We start from the raw sequence: 17982 nt of genomic DNA, 5'->3' as shown, positions 1-17982 counted from the left end.
ACCTAAACCAACCTACTGTCTGTCTATCACTACCTCAACCCACCTACTGTCTATCTATCACTACCTCAACCCAACTACTGTCTATCTATCACTACCTCAACCCACCTACTGTCTGTCTATCACTACCTCAACCCACCTACTGTCTGTCTATCACTACCTCAACCCACCTACTGTCTGTCTATCACTACCTCAACCCACCTACTGTCTATCTATCACTACCTCAACCTACCTACTGTCTGTCTATCACTACCTCAACCCACCTACTGTCTATCACTACCTCAAACAACCTACTGTCTATCTATCACTGCCTCAACCCACCTACTGTCTATCTATCACTACCTCAACCCACCTACTGTCTGTCTATCACTACCTCAAACCACCTACTGTCTGTCTATCACTACCTCAACCCACCTACTGTCTGTCTATCACTACCTCAACCCAACTACTGTCTATCTATCACTACCTCAACCCACCTACTGTCTGTCTATCACTACCTCAACCCACCTACTGTCTGTCTATCACTACCTCAACCCACCTACTGTCTGTCTATCACTACCTCAACCCAACTACTGTCTGTCTATCACTACCTCAACCGACCTACTGTCTGTCTATCACTACCTCAACCCACATACTGTCTATCTATCACTACCTCAACCCAACTACTGTCTGTCTATCACTACCTCAACCCACCTACTGTCTGTCTATCACTACCTCAACCCACCTACTGTCTGTCTATCACTACCTCAACCCACCTACTGTCTGTCTATCGCTACCTCAACCCACCTACTGTCTATCTATCACTACCTCAACCTACCTACTGTCTGTATATCACTACCTCAACCCACCTACTGTCTATCACTACCTCAAACAAACTACTGTCTATCTATCACTGCCTCAACCCACCTACTGTCTGTCTATCACTACCTCAACCAACCTACTGTCTGTCTATCACTACCTCAACCCAACTACTGTCTGTCTATCACTACCTCAACCCACCTACTGTCTGTCTATCACTACCTCAACCCAACTACTGTCTGTCTATCACTACCTCAACCCACCTACTGTCTGTCTATCACTACCTCAACCCACCTACTGTCTATCTATCACTACCTCAACCCACCTACTGTCTGTCTATCACTACCTCAAACCACCTACTGTCTGTCTATCACTACCTCAAACAACTACTGTCTGTCTATCACTACCTCAACCCACCTACTGTCTGTCTATCACTACCTCAACCCACCTACTGTCTGTCTATCACTACCTCAACCCAACTACTGTCTGTCTATCACTACCTCAACCGACCTACTGTCTGTCTATCACTACCTCAACCCACATACTGTCTATCTATCACTACCTCAACCCAACTACTGTCTGTCTATCACTACCTCAACCCACCTACTGTCTGTCTATCACTACCTCAACCCACCTACTGTCTGTCTATCACTACCTCAACCCACCTACTGTCTGTATATCACTACCTCAACCCACCTACTGTCTGTCTATCACTACCTCAACCCACCTACTGTCTGTCTTTCACTACCTCAACCCACCTACTGTCTATCTATCACTACCTCAACCCACCTACTGTCTGTCTATCACTACCTCAACCTACCTACTGTCTGTCTATCGCAACCTCAACCCAACTACTGTCTGTCTATCACTACCTCAACCCACCTACTGTCTGTCTATCACTACCTCAACTCACCTACTGTCTGTCTATCACTACCTCAACCCAACTACTGTCTGTCTATTACTACCTCAAACAACTACTGTCTGTCTATTACTACCTCAAACAACTATTGTCTGTCTATCACTACCTCAACCCACCTACTGTCTATCTATCACTACCTCAACCTACCTACTGTCTGTCTATCACTACCTCAACCCAACTACTGTCTGTCTATCACTACCTCAACCCAACTACTGTCTGTCTATCACTACCTCAACCCAACTACTGTCTATCATTACCTCAACTCAACTACTGTCTGTCTATCACTACATCAACCCACCTACTGTCTGTCTATCACTACCTCAACCTACCTACTGTCTGTCTATCACTACCTCAACCCAACTACTGTCTGTCTATCACTACCTCAACCCAACTACTGTCTGTCTATCACTACCTCAACCCAACTACTATCTATCACTACCTCAACTCAACTACTGTCTGTCTATCACTACATCAACCCACCTACTGTCTGTCTATCACTACATCAACCCATCTACTGTCTGTCTATCACTACCTCAACCCACCTACTATCTATCTATCACTACGCCAACCTAACTACTGTCTATCTATCACTACCTCAACCCACCTACTGTCTATCTATCACTGCCTCAACCCACCTACTGTCTACCTATCATTACCTCAACCCACCTACTGTCTATCACTGCCTCAAACCACCTACTGTCTATCTATCACTACCTCAACCCACCTACTGTCTTTCACTATCACTACCTCAACCCACCTACTATCTATCTATCACTGCCTCAACCCATCTACTGTCTGTCACTATCACTACCTCAACCCACCTACTGTCTTTCACTATCACTACCTCAACCCACCTACTATCTATCTATCACTGCCTCAACACATCTACTATCTATCTATCACTGCCTCAAGCCACCTACTGTCTGTCTATCACTACCTCAACACACCTACTATCTATCTATCACTGCCTCAATCCACCTACTGTCTTTCACTATCACTGCCTCAAACCACATACTGTCTATCTATCACTGCCTCAACCCTCCTACTGTCTGTCTATCACTACCTCAACACACCTACTATCTATCTATCACTGCCTCAACCCACCTACTGTCTTTCACTATCACTGCCTCAAACCACCTACTATCTATCTATCACTGCCTCAACCCACCTACTGTCTTTCACTATCACTATCTCAACCCACCTACTGTCTTTCACTATCACTGCCTCAAACCACCTACTGTCTATCACTGCCTCAAACCACCTACTATCTGTCTATCACTACCTCAACCCACCTACTGTCTGTCTATCACTACCTCAACCCAACTAATGTCTATCTATCACTACCTCAACCCAACTACTGTCTGTCTATCACTACCTCAACCCACCTACTGTCTATCTATCACTACCTCAACCCAACTACTGTCTATCTATCACTACCTCAACCCAACTACTGTCTGTCTATCACTACCTCAACCCACCTACTGTCTGTCTATCACTATCTCAACCCACCTACTGTCTGTCTATCACTACCTCAACCCAACTACTGTCTATCTATCACTACCTCAACCCACCTACTGTCTGTCTATCACTACCTCAACCCAACTACTGTCTATCTATCACTACCTCAACCCAACTACTGTCTGTCTATCACTACCTCAACCCACCTACTGTCCTTCTATCACTACCTCAACCCAACTACTGTCTATCTATCACTACCTCAACCCAACTACTGTCTGTCTATCACTACCTCAACCCACCTACTGTCTGTCTATCACTACCTCAACCCACCTACTATCTGTCTATCACTACCTCAACCCACCTACTGTCTGTCTATCACTACCTCAACCCACCTACTGTCTATCTATCACTACCTCAACCCACCTACTGTCTTTCACTATCACTACCTCAACCCACCTACTATCTATCTATCACTGCCTCAACCCATCTACTGTCTGTCACTATCACTACCTCAACCCACCTACTATCTATCTATCACTGCCTCAACCCATCTACTATCTATCTATCACTGCCTCAACCCACCTACTGTCTGTCTATCACTACCTCAACACACCTACTATCTATCTATCACTGCCTCAACCCACCTACTGTCTTTCACTATCACTGCCTCAAACCACCTACTGTCTATCTACCACTGCCTCAACCCACCTACTGTCTGTCTATCACTACCTCAACACACCTACTATCTATCTATCACTGCCTCAACCCACCTGCTGTCTTTCACTATCACTGCCTCAAACCACCTACTGTCTATCTATCACTGCCTCAAACCACCTACTCTCTTTCAGTATCACTACCTCAACCCACCTACTATTTGTCTATCACTACCTCAACCCACCTACTGTCTATCTATCACTACCTCAACCCACCTACTGTCTGTCTATCACTACCTCAACCCAACTACTGTCTATCTATCACTACCTCAACCCAACTACTGTCTGTCTATCACTACCTCAACCCACCTACTGTCTATCTATCACTACCTCAACCCAACTACTGTCTATCTATCACTACCTCAACCCAACTACTGTCTGTCTATCACTACCTCAACCCACCTACTGTCTGTCTATCACTACCGCAACCCAACTACTGTCTGTCTATCACTACCTCAACCCACCTACTGTCTGTCTATCACTACCTCAACCCACCTACTGTCTGTCTATCACTAACACAACCCAACTACTGTCTGTCTATCACTACCTCAACCTAACTACTGTCTATCTATCACTGCCTCAACCCACCTACTGTCTATCTATCACTACCTCAACCCACCTACTGTCTGTCTATCACTACCTCAACCCAACTACTGTCTGTCTATCACTACCTCAACCCACCTACTGTCTGTCTATCACTACCTCAACCCACCTACTGTCTGTCTATCACTACCTCAACCCACCTACTGTCTTTCACTATCACTACCTCAACCCACCTACTATCTATCTATCACTGCCTCAACCCATCTACTATCTATCTATCACTTCCTCAACCCACCTACTGTCTGTCTATCAATACCTCAACACACCTACTATCTATCTATCACTGCCTCAACCCACCTACAGTCTTTCACTATCACTGCCTCAAACCACCTACTGTCTATCTATCACTGCCTCAACCCTCCTACTGTCTGTCTATCACTACCTCAACCCACCTACTGTCTGTCTATCACTACCTAAACCCACCTACTGTCTGTCTATCACTACCTCAACCCACCTACTGTCTTTCACTATCACTACCTCAACCCACCTACTATCTATCTATCACTGCCTCAACCCATCTACTATCTATCTATCACTGCCTCAACCCACCTACTGTCTCTCTATCACTACCTCAACACACCTACTATCTATCTATCACTGCCTCAACCCACCTACTGTCTTTCACTATCACTGCCTCAAACCACCTACTGTCTATCTATCACTGCCTCAACCCACCTACTGTCTGTCTATCACTACCTCAACACACCTACTATCTATCTATCACTGCCTCAACCCACCTACTGTCTTTCACTATCACTGCCTCAAACCACCTACTGTCTATCTATCACTGCCTCAAACCACCTACTCTCTTTCAGTATCACTACCTCAACCCACCTACTATTTGTCTATCACTACCTCAACCCACCTACTGTCTATCTATCACTACCTCAACCCACCTACTGTCTGTCTATCACTACCTCAACCCAACTACTGTCTATCTATCACTACCTCAACCCAACTACTATTTGTCTATCACTACCTCAACCCACCTACTGTCTATCTATCACTACCTCAACCCACCTACTGTCTGTCTATCACTACCTCAACCCAACTACTGTCTATCTATCACTACCTCAACCCAACTACTGTCTGTCTATCACTACCTCAACCCACCTACTGTCTATCTATCACTACCTCAACCCAACTACTGTCTATCTATCACTACCTCAACCCAACTACTGTCTGTCTATCACTACCTCAACCCACCTACTGTCTGTCTATCACTACCGCAACCCAACTACTGTCTGTCTATCACTACCTCAACCCACCTACTGTCTGTCTATCACTACCTCAACCCACCTACTGTCTGTCTATCACTACCTCAACCCAACTACTGTCTGTCTATCACTACCTCAACCCACCTACTGTCTGTCTATCACTACCTCAACCCACCTACTGTCTGTCTATCACTACCTCAACCCACCTACTGTCTTTCACTATCACTACCTCAACCCACCTACTATCTATCTATCACTGCCTCAACCCATCTACTATCTATCTATCACTTCCTCAACCCACCTACTGTCTGTCTATCAATACCTCAACACACCTACTATCTATCTATCACTGCCTCAACCCACCTACTGTCTTTCACTATCACTGCCTCAAACCACCTACTGTCTATCTATCACTGCCTCAACCCTCCTACTGTCTGTCTATCACTACCTCAACCCACCTACTGTCTGTCTATCACTACCTAAACCCACCTACTGTCTGTCTATCACTACCTCAACCCACCTACTGTCTTTCACTATCACTACCTCAACCCACCTACTATCTATCTATCACTGCCGCAACCCATCTACTATCTATCTATCACTGCCTCAACCCACCTACTGTCTCTCTATCACTACCTCAACACACCTACTATCTATCTATCACTGCCTCAACCCACCTACTGTCTTTCACTATCACTGCCTCAAACCACCTACTATCTATCTATCACTGCCTCAACCCACCTACTGTCTTTCACTATCACTGCCTCAAACCACCTACTGTCTATCTATCACTGCCTCAAACCACCTACTCTCTTTTAGTATCACTACCTCAACCCACCTACTATCGGTCTATCACTACCTCAACCCACCTACTGTCTGTCTATCACTACCTCAACCCAACTACTGTCTATCTATCACTACCTCAACCCAACTACTGTCTGTCTATCACTGCCTCAACCCACCTACCGTCTATCTATCACTACCTCAACCCAACTACTGTCTATCTATCACTACCTCAACCCAACTACTGTCTGTCTATCACTACCTCAACCCACCTACTGTCTGTCTATCACTACCTCAACCCAACTACTGTCTGTCTATCACTACCTCAACCCACCTACTGTCTGTCTATCACTACCTCAACCCACCTACTGTCTGTCTATCACTATCTCAACCCAACTACTGTCTGTCTATCACTACCTCAACCTAACTACTGTCTATCTATCACTGCCTCAACCCACCTACTGTCTATCTATCACTACCTCAACCCAACTACTGTCTATCTATCACTACCTCAACCCAACTACTGTCTGTCTATCACTACCTCAACCCACCTACTGTCTTTCACTACCTCAACCCAACTACTGTCTGTCTTTCACTACCTCAACCCACCTACTGTCTTTCACTACCTCAACCCAACTACTGTCTGTCTATCACTACCTCAACCCACCTACTGTCTTTCACTACCTCAACCCAACTACTGTCTGTCTTTCACTACCTCAACCCACCTACTGTCTTTCACTACCTCAACCCAACTACTGTCTATCTATCACTATCTCAACCCAACTACTGTCTGTCTTTCACTACCTCAACCCACCTATTGTCTTTCACTACCTCAACCCACCTACTGTCTGTCTTTCACTACCTCAACCCACCTACTGTCTTTCACTATCACTACCTCAACCCACCTACCATCTATCTATCACTGCCTCAACCCATCTACTATCTATCTATCACTGCCTCAACCCACCTACTGTCTTTCACTATCACTACCTCAACCCACCTACTGTCTGTCTATCACTACCTCAACCTACCTACTGTCTTTCACTATCACTACCTCAACCCACCTACTATCTATCTATCACTGCCTCAACCCATCTACTGTCTATATATCACTGCCTCAACCCATCTACTATCTATCTATTACTGCCTCAACCCATCTACTGTCTGTCCATCACTAATTACACTAATATAATTCTTCCCATCTGTAGTTTGAGCAGCTGGCCTTCCTGTGGATGGAGCGCCAGAAGTCTGGGGGGAACTACAGCCGATACCGAGCCCAGACGGAGAAGCATGTGGTGCTGTGTGTCAGCTGCCTCAAGATAGACCTCCTCATGGACTTCCTCAACGAGTTCTTCGCTCACCCCAGACTGCAGGTCTCTCCAAAAAACATTAACTAGGGCAGGGATGGGCAACTTTGATGGGGGTGGTCTGCGTACCCACATCTATATCCACACATGCAGTCATGCAGTCAGAGCCGACCCTAGCCTTATGGGGGCTGTAAGCAAAATGTCGGTCCCCCCTTTAGCTACCCTCCCCTCTTGACAGCAGAGAAAAAAAGCTAAGTTTTAGAGTTAATTTCCTGCAATTCTACACAGTTTTCCATTGGGAAGATGAGATCTGACTAACGTGTGTGTGCGTGTATTCATGTGTGTGTGCGTGTGTGTACATCTCTGTAATCCTCTCCAGGAGGTTAAAACAGGGGATTCAATCAGCATTAGCATAGATCAAACAACATGTTTTATTTTCAGGAGCAGCTGGGTGAGGGTGTGTACGTGTCTTCATAATTGACTGAGTGTGTGAGAGAATATTTTTGTGAGACCCTCTCTGCCCTCCCATTAATCCCAGTGTGTGTGTGTGTGTGTGTGTGTGTGTGTGTGTGTGTGTGTGTGTGTGTGTGTGTGTGTGTGTGTGTGTGTGTGTGTGTGTGTGTGTGTGTGTGTGTGTGTGCGTCTATAGGACTACTACGTGGTGATCCTGTGCCCAGCAGAGATGGATGTCCAGGTGCGGAGGGTCCTCCACGTGCCCCTGTGGGCTCAGAGGGTCATCTACCTGCAGGGCTCCGCCCTCAAGGACCAAGACCTCATGAGGGCCAAGTGAGTCCCCTGCATCGGGCCCCCACTCAGGCGCCCCAAATCACAGCCATGCTACAGGGGCCCCAAATCACAGCTATGTTACAGTGAAAGGGAAAGGAAGGGGGATACCTAGTCAGTTGTATAACTGAATGCATTCAACTGAAATGTGTCTTCTGCATTTAACCCAACACCTCTGAATCAGAGAGGGGGGTTTCCATAATCAACATCCACGTCTTTGGCGGCCGGGTAACAGGTTACCTGCCTTGCTCAGGGGGCAGAACGACTGATTTTTGTCAGCTCGGGGATTCGATCCAGCAACCTTCAGTTACTGGCCCAACGTTCTAACCACTAGGCTACCTGCCGCTCCTCCGGGGGCCCCAAACTAAGACATGCAACAGCGGCATATCTCATAGGCTATGTTTGACAGTTATCAGGGCAGATAGCAGTTACAGTACACTGGCTCTGTTACATAAAGACAGCAAATAAAATGATTGTATTTTCTCCTCCTTGTCTCTTCTGCTCCCCTGGTATTAACTTGCAGTGAAGTAGTGTGTGTTTGAAGGATAAATGTATTGTTCTATTGTCCTGTTCCTCCTTTGTTCTCTCTCAAAAACATGACAACAACAACATCCACCCCCCCCCCCCTCTCTCCTCTCATCCTTTCATATCCTGATCCTCTCTCCTCCTCCTGCCTCTATCTGACCTGTGTCCTGTCTTGGCCTGACCCCTCCTGCTGCTCTACTAACTGGCTGTAGGATGGACGATGCTGAGGCCTGTTTTATCCTCAGTAACCGATTCGAGGTGGACCGCTTCGCTGCTGTACGTTCCTCAATCTCCTTTTAATACTTATAATCTCCACGCCACCCTCTTTCTTTTCCTGTCCTCCACTCTTCTTTCCCTCCTTCACAGCTTTATCTCTCTACCTCTACTATATTTTTATAAAAATGTAAATGATCATGTTAAGAACTATTTCACAGCAATTATTTTTCTTCTTATTTTACCCTGCCTCCTATTTTCCTCTCTGCATTGCCGTTCTTAACACACTGTTTCACACCTGTGACATAATTACGGGAATTTGAGGGAATTTTACTTTCTGGTGTGGCTATAGGCGGTTAGTTCTGTTGAAAGCTCTGTTGCCTAGTTGAAGAGGCTTATCAGGGGGATTGTATATAGAAGAGATACAATCTGTGACTGTGGTGGAGCTACTGGTGCTGCTAATGATTTGAGTCTCTTTCTTGCTACTCTATCCCATCCTCCCTCCCTTCCTCCCTCTCTTTCTCTCTCTCGCTCTCTCGCTCTCTCTCTCTTTCTTTCTCTCACTTTCTCCCTCACTCTCTCTTTTTCTCTACCAGGATCACCAGACCATTTTAAGAGCCTGGGCGGTGAAAGACTTTGCCCCAAACTGCCCCCTGTATGTCCAGATCCTCAAACCTGAGAACAAGTTCCACGTCAAGTTTGCAGGTCAGAGCATTGAGTGTGGGATTCGTTGGGATGGCTGAGCGTGTGCATGCATAGTATGCGCATGTGTGCGTCCGTACGCCTATGTGTGTGCAATTGTGTGCCTATGGGTCTTTTTATACATAATGGGGCCAATGTGTGACATTGGGATAAATATTTTCAAATGGTTAAAAAAAATAAATAATGTAGTTTCACATTTGTACTTAGAGGAATAAAAGGTAATATATGCAACTTGGCCCATAACTCTACCTACACAACAACATAGACCTAGGACTATGCCTCCTTTAAGCAGGGTTCATACACACATTGGCAAGTCAAATTCAAGGACTTTCAGGGACTTTTTCAAGTACTTAATTGTAATTTTCATGGACCTCAATGTTATACAATTGTATATGTTATATAATTGTACTTATAGGGCCTAATATAGAACCCTCCCTCCCCCCAAAAAGCTAGCAAAAAGTGTCAATAAAGTAGACCATTACCACTAAAAATAATGCATTTTTTTAGGCCTTGCAAATGCATTGATATTCAAATTATTATTATTATTATTATTATTATTACTATATTATAATAATAAAAAAAGTATAATTATGATATTCAAATTATTATTATAAAATATGTGAGAATAATGTGGACATTGCCTGACTAAATAAATTGGATGCATGCACACACAATACATCCATGAATAGCGGTAGCATTACAATCTCACCACCGCTTTTTATATACTGACAAAGTAACCAATAACCAGGTTCCTTTTTTACTGGAAGGATTTGTATGTATATATATTTGTATGTGTGGTCAAGTTGAAGAGAACATTAGATGTTGTCGTCATCATTATAACCACACATGGTTTTACAGCAACAGAGTAGTGCAATGCAACACCCTTCAATTGAAGCGGCGGGAAACAAACGAAAGTGACCACATCTCTCACAAAAACTGATCAAAAATGAAATCACAGATAATTCATTATGAGGGAGCAAGAGAACTTAGAAATTATCTACAATAATTACAAGGACTTTTCAAGCACAGAACTGAGGAAATGTCAGATTTTCAAAAACCATCAGAAAACATGAACTCATTACCTTGATGTTTTCTCTGTTACATCTAAGGAGACCCTGCTGTGAATCAGGCAGACAACAACAAATGATCAACATCAATTCACTAGGGATATTAGATCCAACATGAATCCAGGAACAACTCCCTTCACCGGCATAAGGAATGAGACACCAAAACACATTTTTTCCAGCACTTGGGCTGTTGCTGCATCGCATGCACGATCACAACAGCTGTTCATCACTTGACTCTCATTCAGACAATTCCTTCCTGGATCAGATGATGATGTGTGAAAATAAAGCAGCGTAACTAATCAGCTGGACACCAAATGTGCATCCAACAAGTGTTATTCATAACTATTGAAGAACCACGTTAATGACAGTATCAAGGTAATACTCTTTCGGTTAGCAATCACATCATTTGGGATTTGTGTGCCCGTGAAAACTGTGTTCACCCCCTGACATAAGGAGACACAAAATGTTATGTAGTTCCACTGCATTTCTGAGATCTCTATACAATAACTGTCCGACAGCCAGATCCAGGATTCTTACAGGGTTCAAGTTCAATGTTTAACGGATTCATGCTTAATATATAATATAACGATACCTTACACTTCCATAAATGCAAGGACAGAAAAGTAATGTTTTATGTCACACGATTTCGGACAAATCCGTCAAGACACCAACCATGATAAAGGGTTAAACATAAGTTTTAAATCAACTGGTGAATTTTATTGAGTATAGCTGGGATCCCCCTTATGTCTTAATGTAATGACTTGAAAAAATTGACAGATTATTATCAATGATTTATCAACAGCTGTAACAAGTTGTCAAGTGTAGGAAATCCTCACTGGTACCCTAGTTTAGAGAAATACCCATATGTGTCTTTCTCTGTTCCAGCATACTATGAACTGACAGTCATTTCCCCAGAGTTTCTGGTCTGCTTGATTAAGGGCCTGTCTCATTTTCCACCTGAGCACCTCCTGTGATTTGTGACAGTCTTTGCAGGTGTATTCTATGCATTTCCTATCAGACAAGATAGTATAAAGCAGTATATCCATTCCATTCTCTCCGGCTCTCCCGTGATGGACAGATTGTGTTGACAGCGTGTCTGGGAGGAGTAATTTTATTAGAATGGACACTTTGCCTCCTGGGAAACAAAGCCTTTTCCTGTTCAGCAAACCGTCATAAAGCACCAATCAAGCAGCACTTGTTAGGAATAGGAGAGAGAAAGATGAGAAGGCAGACTTCACCTTCTCATTCTGTATCGCTCTCAATTCAATTCAAAGTGGCTTTATTGGCATGGGAAACATGTTTACATGACCAAAGCAAGTGAAATAAGCAATAAATAAAAGTGAGAGGAAACAAAAACAACATCAACCAAAAAATATCACAATTTAACAGTAAACATTGCACTCACAAAGGTTTAAAAAATATAAAGGCATTTCAAGTATTATATTATGTACAATGTTTTACCAATTATAGTACGAGTAGTAGGGGAAGATAAATAAACATATAAATATTGGTGGTATTTACAATGTTGTTTGTGCGCCCCTGGTTGCCCTTTTCTCATGACAACGGGCCACAAATCTTGCTGCCCGGATTGCACAGTATAGTATATATATATCTCTCTCTCTCTATCTCTCTCGCTCTCAATTCAATTCAAAGGGCACTATTGGCATGGAAAACATATGTTTACATTGCCTTAGCAAGTGAAATATATAATAAACAAAAGTGAAATAATCAATCAAAAATGAACAGTAAAAATTACACACAAGTTTCAAAGGAATATACACATTTCAAATGTCATATCATGGCTATGTACAGTGTTATAATGATGTGCAAATAGTTAAATCACAAAAGGGAAACTTAATGAACATAAATATGGGTTGTATTTACAATGATGTTTGTTCTTTCTTGTGGCTACAGGCCACAAATCTTGCTGCTGTGATGCACACTGTGATATTTCACCAAATAGATATGGGAGTTTATCAAAATTTGATTCGTTTTGGAATTCTTTGTGGGGCTCTATAATCTGAGGGAAATATGTGTCTCTAATATGTGTAGCTCAGATTCCACCTCATTTTGTGGGCAGTGTGCACATAGCCTGTCTTCTCTTGAGCCAGGTCTGCCTAGGGCAGCCTCTCTCAATAGCAAGGCCATGCTCACTGAGTCTGTACATAGTCAAAGTTTTCCTTAATTTGGGGTCAGTCACAGTGGTCAGGTATTATGCCACTGTGCACTCTCTGTTTAGGGCCAAATAGCATTCCAGTTTGCTCTTTTTTGGTCAATTTTTCCAATGTGTCAAGTAATTATCTTTTTGTTTTCTCATGATTTGGTTGGGTCTTTAATTGTGTTGCTGTCCTGGGGCTCTGTGGGGTCTGTTTGTGTTTGTGAACAGATCCCCAGAACCAGCTTGCTTAAGGGATTCTTCTCCAGGTTAATCTCTCTGTAGGCGATGGCTTTGTTATGGAAGGTTTGGGAATCGCTTCCTTTTAGATGGTCGTAGAATTGAGCGGCTCTTTTCTGGATTTTGATCATTAGCGGGTATTGGCCTAATTCTGCTCTGCATGCATTATTTTGTGTTTTATGTTGTTCACAGAAGATATTTTTTGCAGAAATCTGCATGCAGAGTCTTAATTTGGTGTTTGTCCCATTTTGTGAATTCTTGGTTGGTGAGCGGACCCCAGACCTCACAACCATAAAGGGCAATGGGTTCTATAACTGATTCAAGTATTTTTTGCCAGATCCTAATTGGTATGTCAAATTTGATGTTCCTTTTGATGGCATAGAATGCCCTTCTTGCCTTCTCTCAGATTGTTCACAGCTTTGTCGAAGTAACCTGTGATGTTGATGTTTAGGCCAAGGTAGGTATTGTTTTTTGTGTGCTCTAGGTTAACGGTGTCAAGTTGGAATTTGTATTTGTGGTCCTGGCAACTAGGCCTTTTTTGGAACAGCATTATTTTTGTCTTACTGAGATTTACTGAGGGCCCAGATCTGACAGAATCTGTGCAGAAGGTCTAGGTGCTGCTGTAGGCTCTCCTTGGTTGGTGACAGAAGCACCAGATCATCAGCAAACAGTAGACATTTGACTTCAGATTTTAGTAGGGTGAGGCCGGGTGCTGCAGACTGTTCTAGTGTCCTTGCTAATTCATTGATATATATGTTGAAGAGGGTGGGGCTCAAGCTGCATCCCTGTCTCACCCCACGGCCCTGTGGAAAGAAATGTGTGTGTTATTTACAATTTTAACTGCACATTTGTTGTTTGTGCACATGGATTTTATAATGTGGTATGTTTTTCCCCCAATTTGTATAGAAGACCCTCATGCCAAATTGAGTCAGAAGCTTTTTTGAAATCAAAAAAGCATGAGAAGACTTTGCCTTTTGTTTTGTTTTGTTTGTTTGTCAATTAGGGTGTACAGGGTGAATACGTGGTCTGTCGTACGGTAATTTGGTAAAAAGCCAATTTGACATTTGCTCAGTACATTGTTTTCACTGAGGAAATGTACAAGTCTGCTGTTAATGATAATGCAGAGGATTTTCCCAAGGTTGCTGTTGACGCATATCCCACGGTAGTTATTGGGGTCAAATTTTCCTTTACTTTTGTGAATTGGGGTGATATTGCAGAAGATGCCATTGCTAAGGATGATGTTAAAGAGTTAAAGAAAACAAATTGAAATTTGTGGTCTGAATATTTTATCATTTAATTTAGGTCAACACCACAGGCCTTTTTGGGTCAGAGGGTTTGTATTTTGTCCTGTAGTTCATTGTAGCTCTCTCTAACTCTGTCTCTGTCTCTCTCACCAATATCGCACTTCTCTAACTTCATCCTCGGGAACGTCCTATTTCCCTGCCTTCACCCAAGCTGTCTCAATTAATGATTCATATTTTATCCCATTACATTAGTCAAGGAAATCCAGTTTCTGCCTACCTAATATGCTTCCTGTAGGCAGGGAGTCATCTATCGGCACTGCCTTACCTTTTAACAGTCTGAATTCCATCTGAATGCATTGGTTTGTTATTAGTTTAGGCTGGGGCGTTACCAAGGAGATGGAATAGCATGAAGCTGCTTTTTCTATTCTCCTATGTCTGCCTATCTCCTCTACTGTGCTGCTTCTCTCAGTCACATACCAGTCCTGGAGGTCTGAGGAGAGCTCTGTGGCGAGGTGATTTCTGATTGGTGCTGCAGGGCAGAATGCTGAATGTTATGTTATCGGCTAGCCAAAATGACCTGGTCCAAGGCAAATGTGAATGTTTGAGGGGTACTTGAAATGTCTAATTTGCATATACTTGATGTGATTGGGGAAGGACTGCATGTGCAGTACTGTGGGAACTAAATCAAAAAAAATTGTGCAAGGTTTTGATTCCTTTCATCGTGTTTCTTCGTACGTTTTCTTTTCAGATAAATAAATTAAGTTGTGAAAAGAAATGTTGAATGTGTTCCAGTCTGGCTCTCTTAGTATTAAGTGGAGGAATGTGTCAGAGATAGAAAACCTACTAGTGCTTCTACAGTTAGCTTGCATACGGGATAGTAGCTACATTGAATAGAGCTGAAATGCTACCTGAATCACAATGAAGACAACATCACAGAGAGGAATGGTTTTGCAACATTTCAATTTACCCCCAAAATAAATTAATTAATGCACGTGAGTCAATTCAACAGACACAGCCAATCTCTTCATATGAACACAATAAAGCCACTACTTAATACAGTGTTCTTCCTGTCAGTGGTCAAGTAACCAGAGTGGAGCAAACTGGAGGAACCAATTTGTGCAGCAATGGGCATTTAGTGGCGTGGACAGGCACGTTGTGACAGGGTGCTGAATTCCCTCGTTAAGTGCCAGTGTGGGTGGCTCTAATGAGACGCAGTGGAGACTTGATTTGATCCCCACAAATAGCTTAACAACTGCCTAATGTCTATTATATTAGATCATATACACTGAGTGTACAAAACATTAGGAACACCTTCCTAATATTGAGCCTTTAGACCTCAGAACAGCCTCAATTCATTGGGGCATGAACTCAGTCCATGGTGATGCTGGCCCATGTTAACTCCAATGCTTCCCACAGTTGTGTCAAGTTGGCTGGATGTCCTTTGGATGGTGGACCATTCTTGATACACATGGGAAACTGTTGAGTGTGAAAAAATCTAGAAGCGTTGCAGTTTTTGACTCAAACCGGTGTGCATGGCGCCTCCTACCATACCCCGTTCAAAGGCACTTAAATATTTTGTCTTGCCCATTCACCCTCTGAATGGCCCACGTACACAATACATGTCTCAAGGCTTAAAAATCCTTCTTTAACCTGTCTCCTCCCCTTCATCTACACTGATTGAAGTGGATTTAACAAGTGACATCAATAAGGGATCATAGCTTTCACCTGGATTCACCTGGTCAGTCTATGTCATGGAAAGAGCAGGTGTTCCTAATGTTTTTTTACACTCCAGTGTATGTCGGGATGGCTCTATGCAGAGAGGCAGAGAGAGCAGACTGCCACTCAAGTTCTCTCTCTGTGTGGGAAGGATCAAAGGGGGCTTATATGAATCAGAATTAGCTTGTGGTTTGACTGGGTTGCATGGATTTTCCCTGACTAAATATTGAACAACAATGACCTGGTGTGTTTCTGGTGGGCTGAGCTATATTAGCCTGGTCAATAGCCTGGTCACTTACACATACCATCACACAATAACTGCATGCTGATTTAATTAGGGTTGCTGTTTGGGCAGACCTGCAGTAATTACTATCTGCTGCCAGCGTGGGAGTTCACTTCGCACAGAGACACACACAGAGACACAAACACGTCCTTCACACACACACACACACACACACCTCTCACACACACACTGACCAACTCTCCATACCACATGTATTTAAGATTGTCTGTGCTTAAACTGGAACATAGTGGATGCACAGTAAAATGCTATGCATGACTCCAGAGCTTTGGCTCTGCGCTTCACAGCTCTGTATGGGTTTTGACTGACAGCCATTCTGTAAATTACGATTCATTCTGTAAATTACGATGACTCAATGTATTTTGAAAGATGAGACGTTGAGGATTATAATAAATACCACTTTGATGTCATCGAAGCAAGCCAAAGACTCGTGAGTCCAAATTTGCACTCCAAAAAACTCATGTCATATACAGTGTCAATGTTTCTGATCACTATGTTTGATGTACAAGATGAGATGGTGTTCAACTAACATCAAGGCGGTGGCCCGTTCCTGTAGGTTCATGCTCTACAACATCCGCAGAGTACGACCCTGCCTCACACAGGAAGCGGCGCAGGTCCTAATCCAGGCACTTGTCATCTCCCGTCTGGACTACTGCAACTCGCTGTTGGCTGGGCTCCCTGCCTGTGCCATTAAACCCCTACAACTCATCCAGAACGCCGCAGCCCGTCTGGTGTTCAACCTTCCCAAGTTCTCTCACGTCACCCCGCTCCTCCGCTCTCTCCACTGGCTTCCAGTTGAAGCTCGCATCCGCTACAAGACCATGGTGCTTGCCTACGGAGCTGTGAGGGGAACGGCACCTCAGTACCTTCAGGCTCTGATCAGGCCCTACACCCAAACAAGGGCACTGCGTTCATCCACCTCTGGCCTGCTCGCCTCCCTACCACTGAGGAAGTACAGTTCCTGCTCAGCCCAGTCAAAACTGTTCGCTGCTCTGGCACCCCAATGGTGGAACAAACTCCCTCACGACGCCAGGACAGCGGAGTCAATCACCACCTTCCGGAGACACCTGAAACCCCACCTCTTTAAGGAATACCTAGGATAGGATAAAGCAATCCTTCTGCCCCCCCCCCCCCCCCCCCTTAAAAGATTTTGATGCACTATTGTAAAGTGGCTGTTCCACTGGATGTCATAAGGTGAATGCACCAATTTGTAAGTCGCTCTGGAAAAGAGCGTCTGCTAA

General features: G+C 43.8%; 1 protein-coding gene across 2 annotated transcripts in view; it reads left to right on the top strand.

The window, feature by feature from the left end:
• Window positions 1–17982, top strand: part of LOC129827960 (potassium channel subfamily T member 2-like) — an 85113-nt gene that overhangs the window by 37243 nt on the left and 29888 nt on the right. For both annotated transcript variants that reach the window (XM_055889286.1, XM_055889278.1), the window contains 4 exons: window positions 7697–7861; window positions 8445–8581; window positions 9316–9379; window positions 9913–10021. In XM_055889286.1, the coding sequence (XP_055745261.1) occupies window positions 7697–7861; window positions 8445–8581; window positions 9316–9379; window positions 9913–10021 (475 nt within the window). The remainder of the gene's footprint in view (window positions 1–7696; window positions 7862–8444; window positions 8582–9315; window positions 9380–9912; window positions 10022–17982) is intronic.

The sequence above is a fragment of the Salvelinus fontinalis genome, chromosome 2 (assembly GCF_029448725.1).
Source record: "Salvelinus fontinalis isolate EN_2023a chromosome 2, ASM2944872v1, whole genome shotgun sequence".
Taxonomy (NCBI): Eukaryota; Metazoa; Chordata; class Actinopteri; order Salmoniformes; family Salmonidae; genus Salvelinus; species Salvelinus fontinalis.
This window is presented reverse-complemented; position numbering and strand designations above follow the sequence as displayed.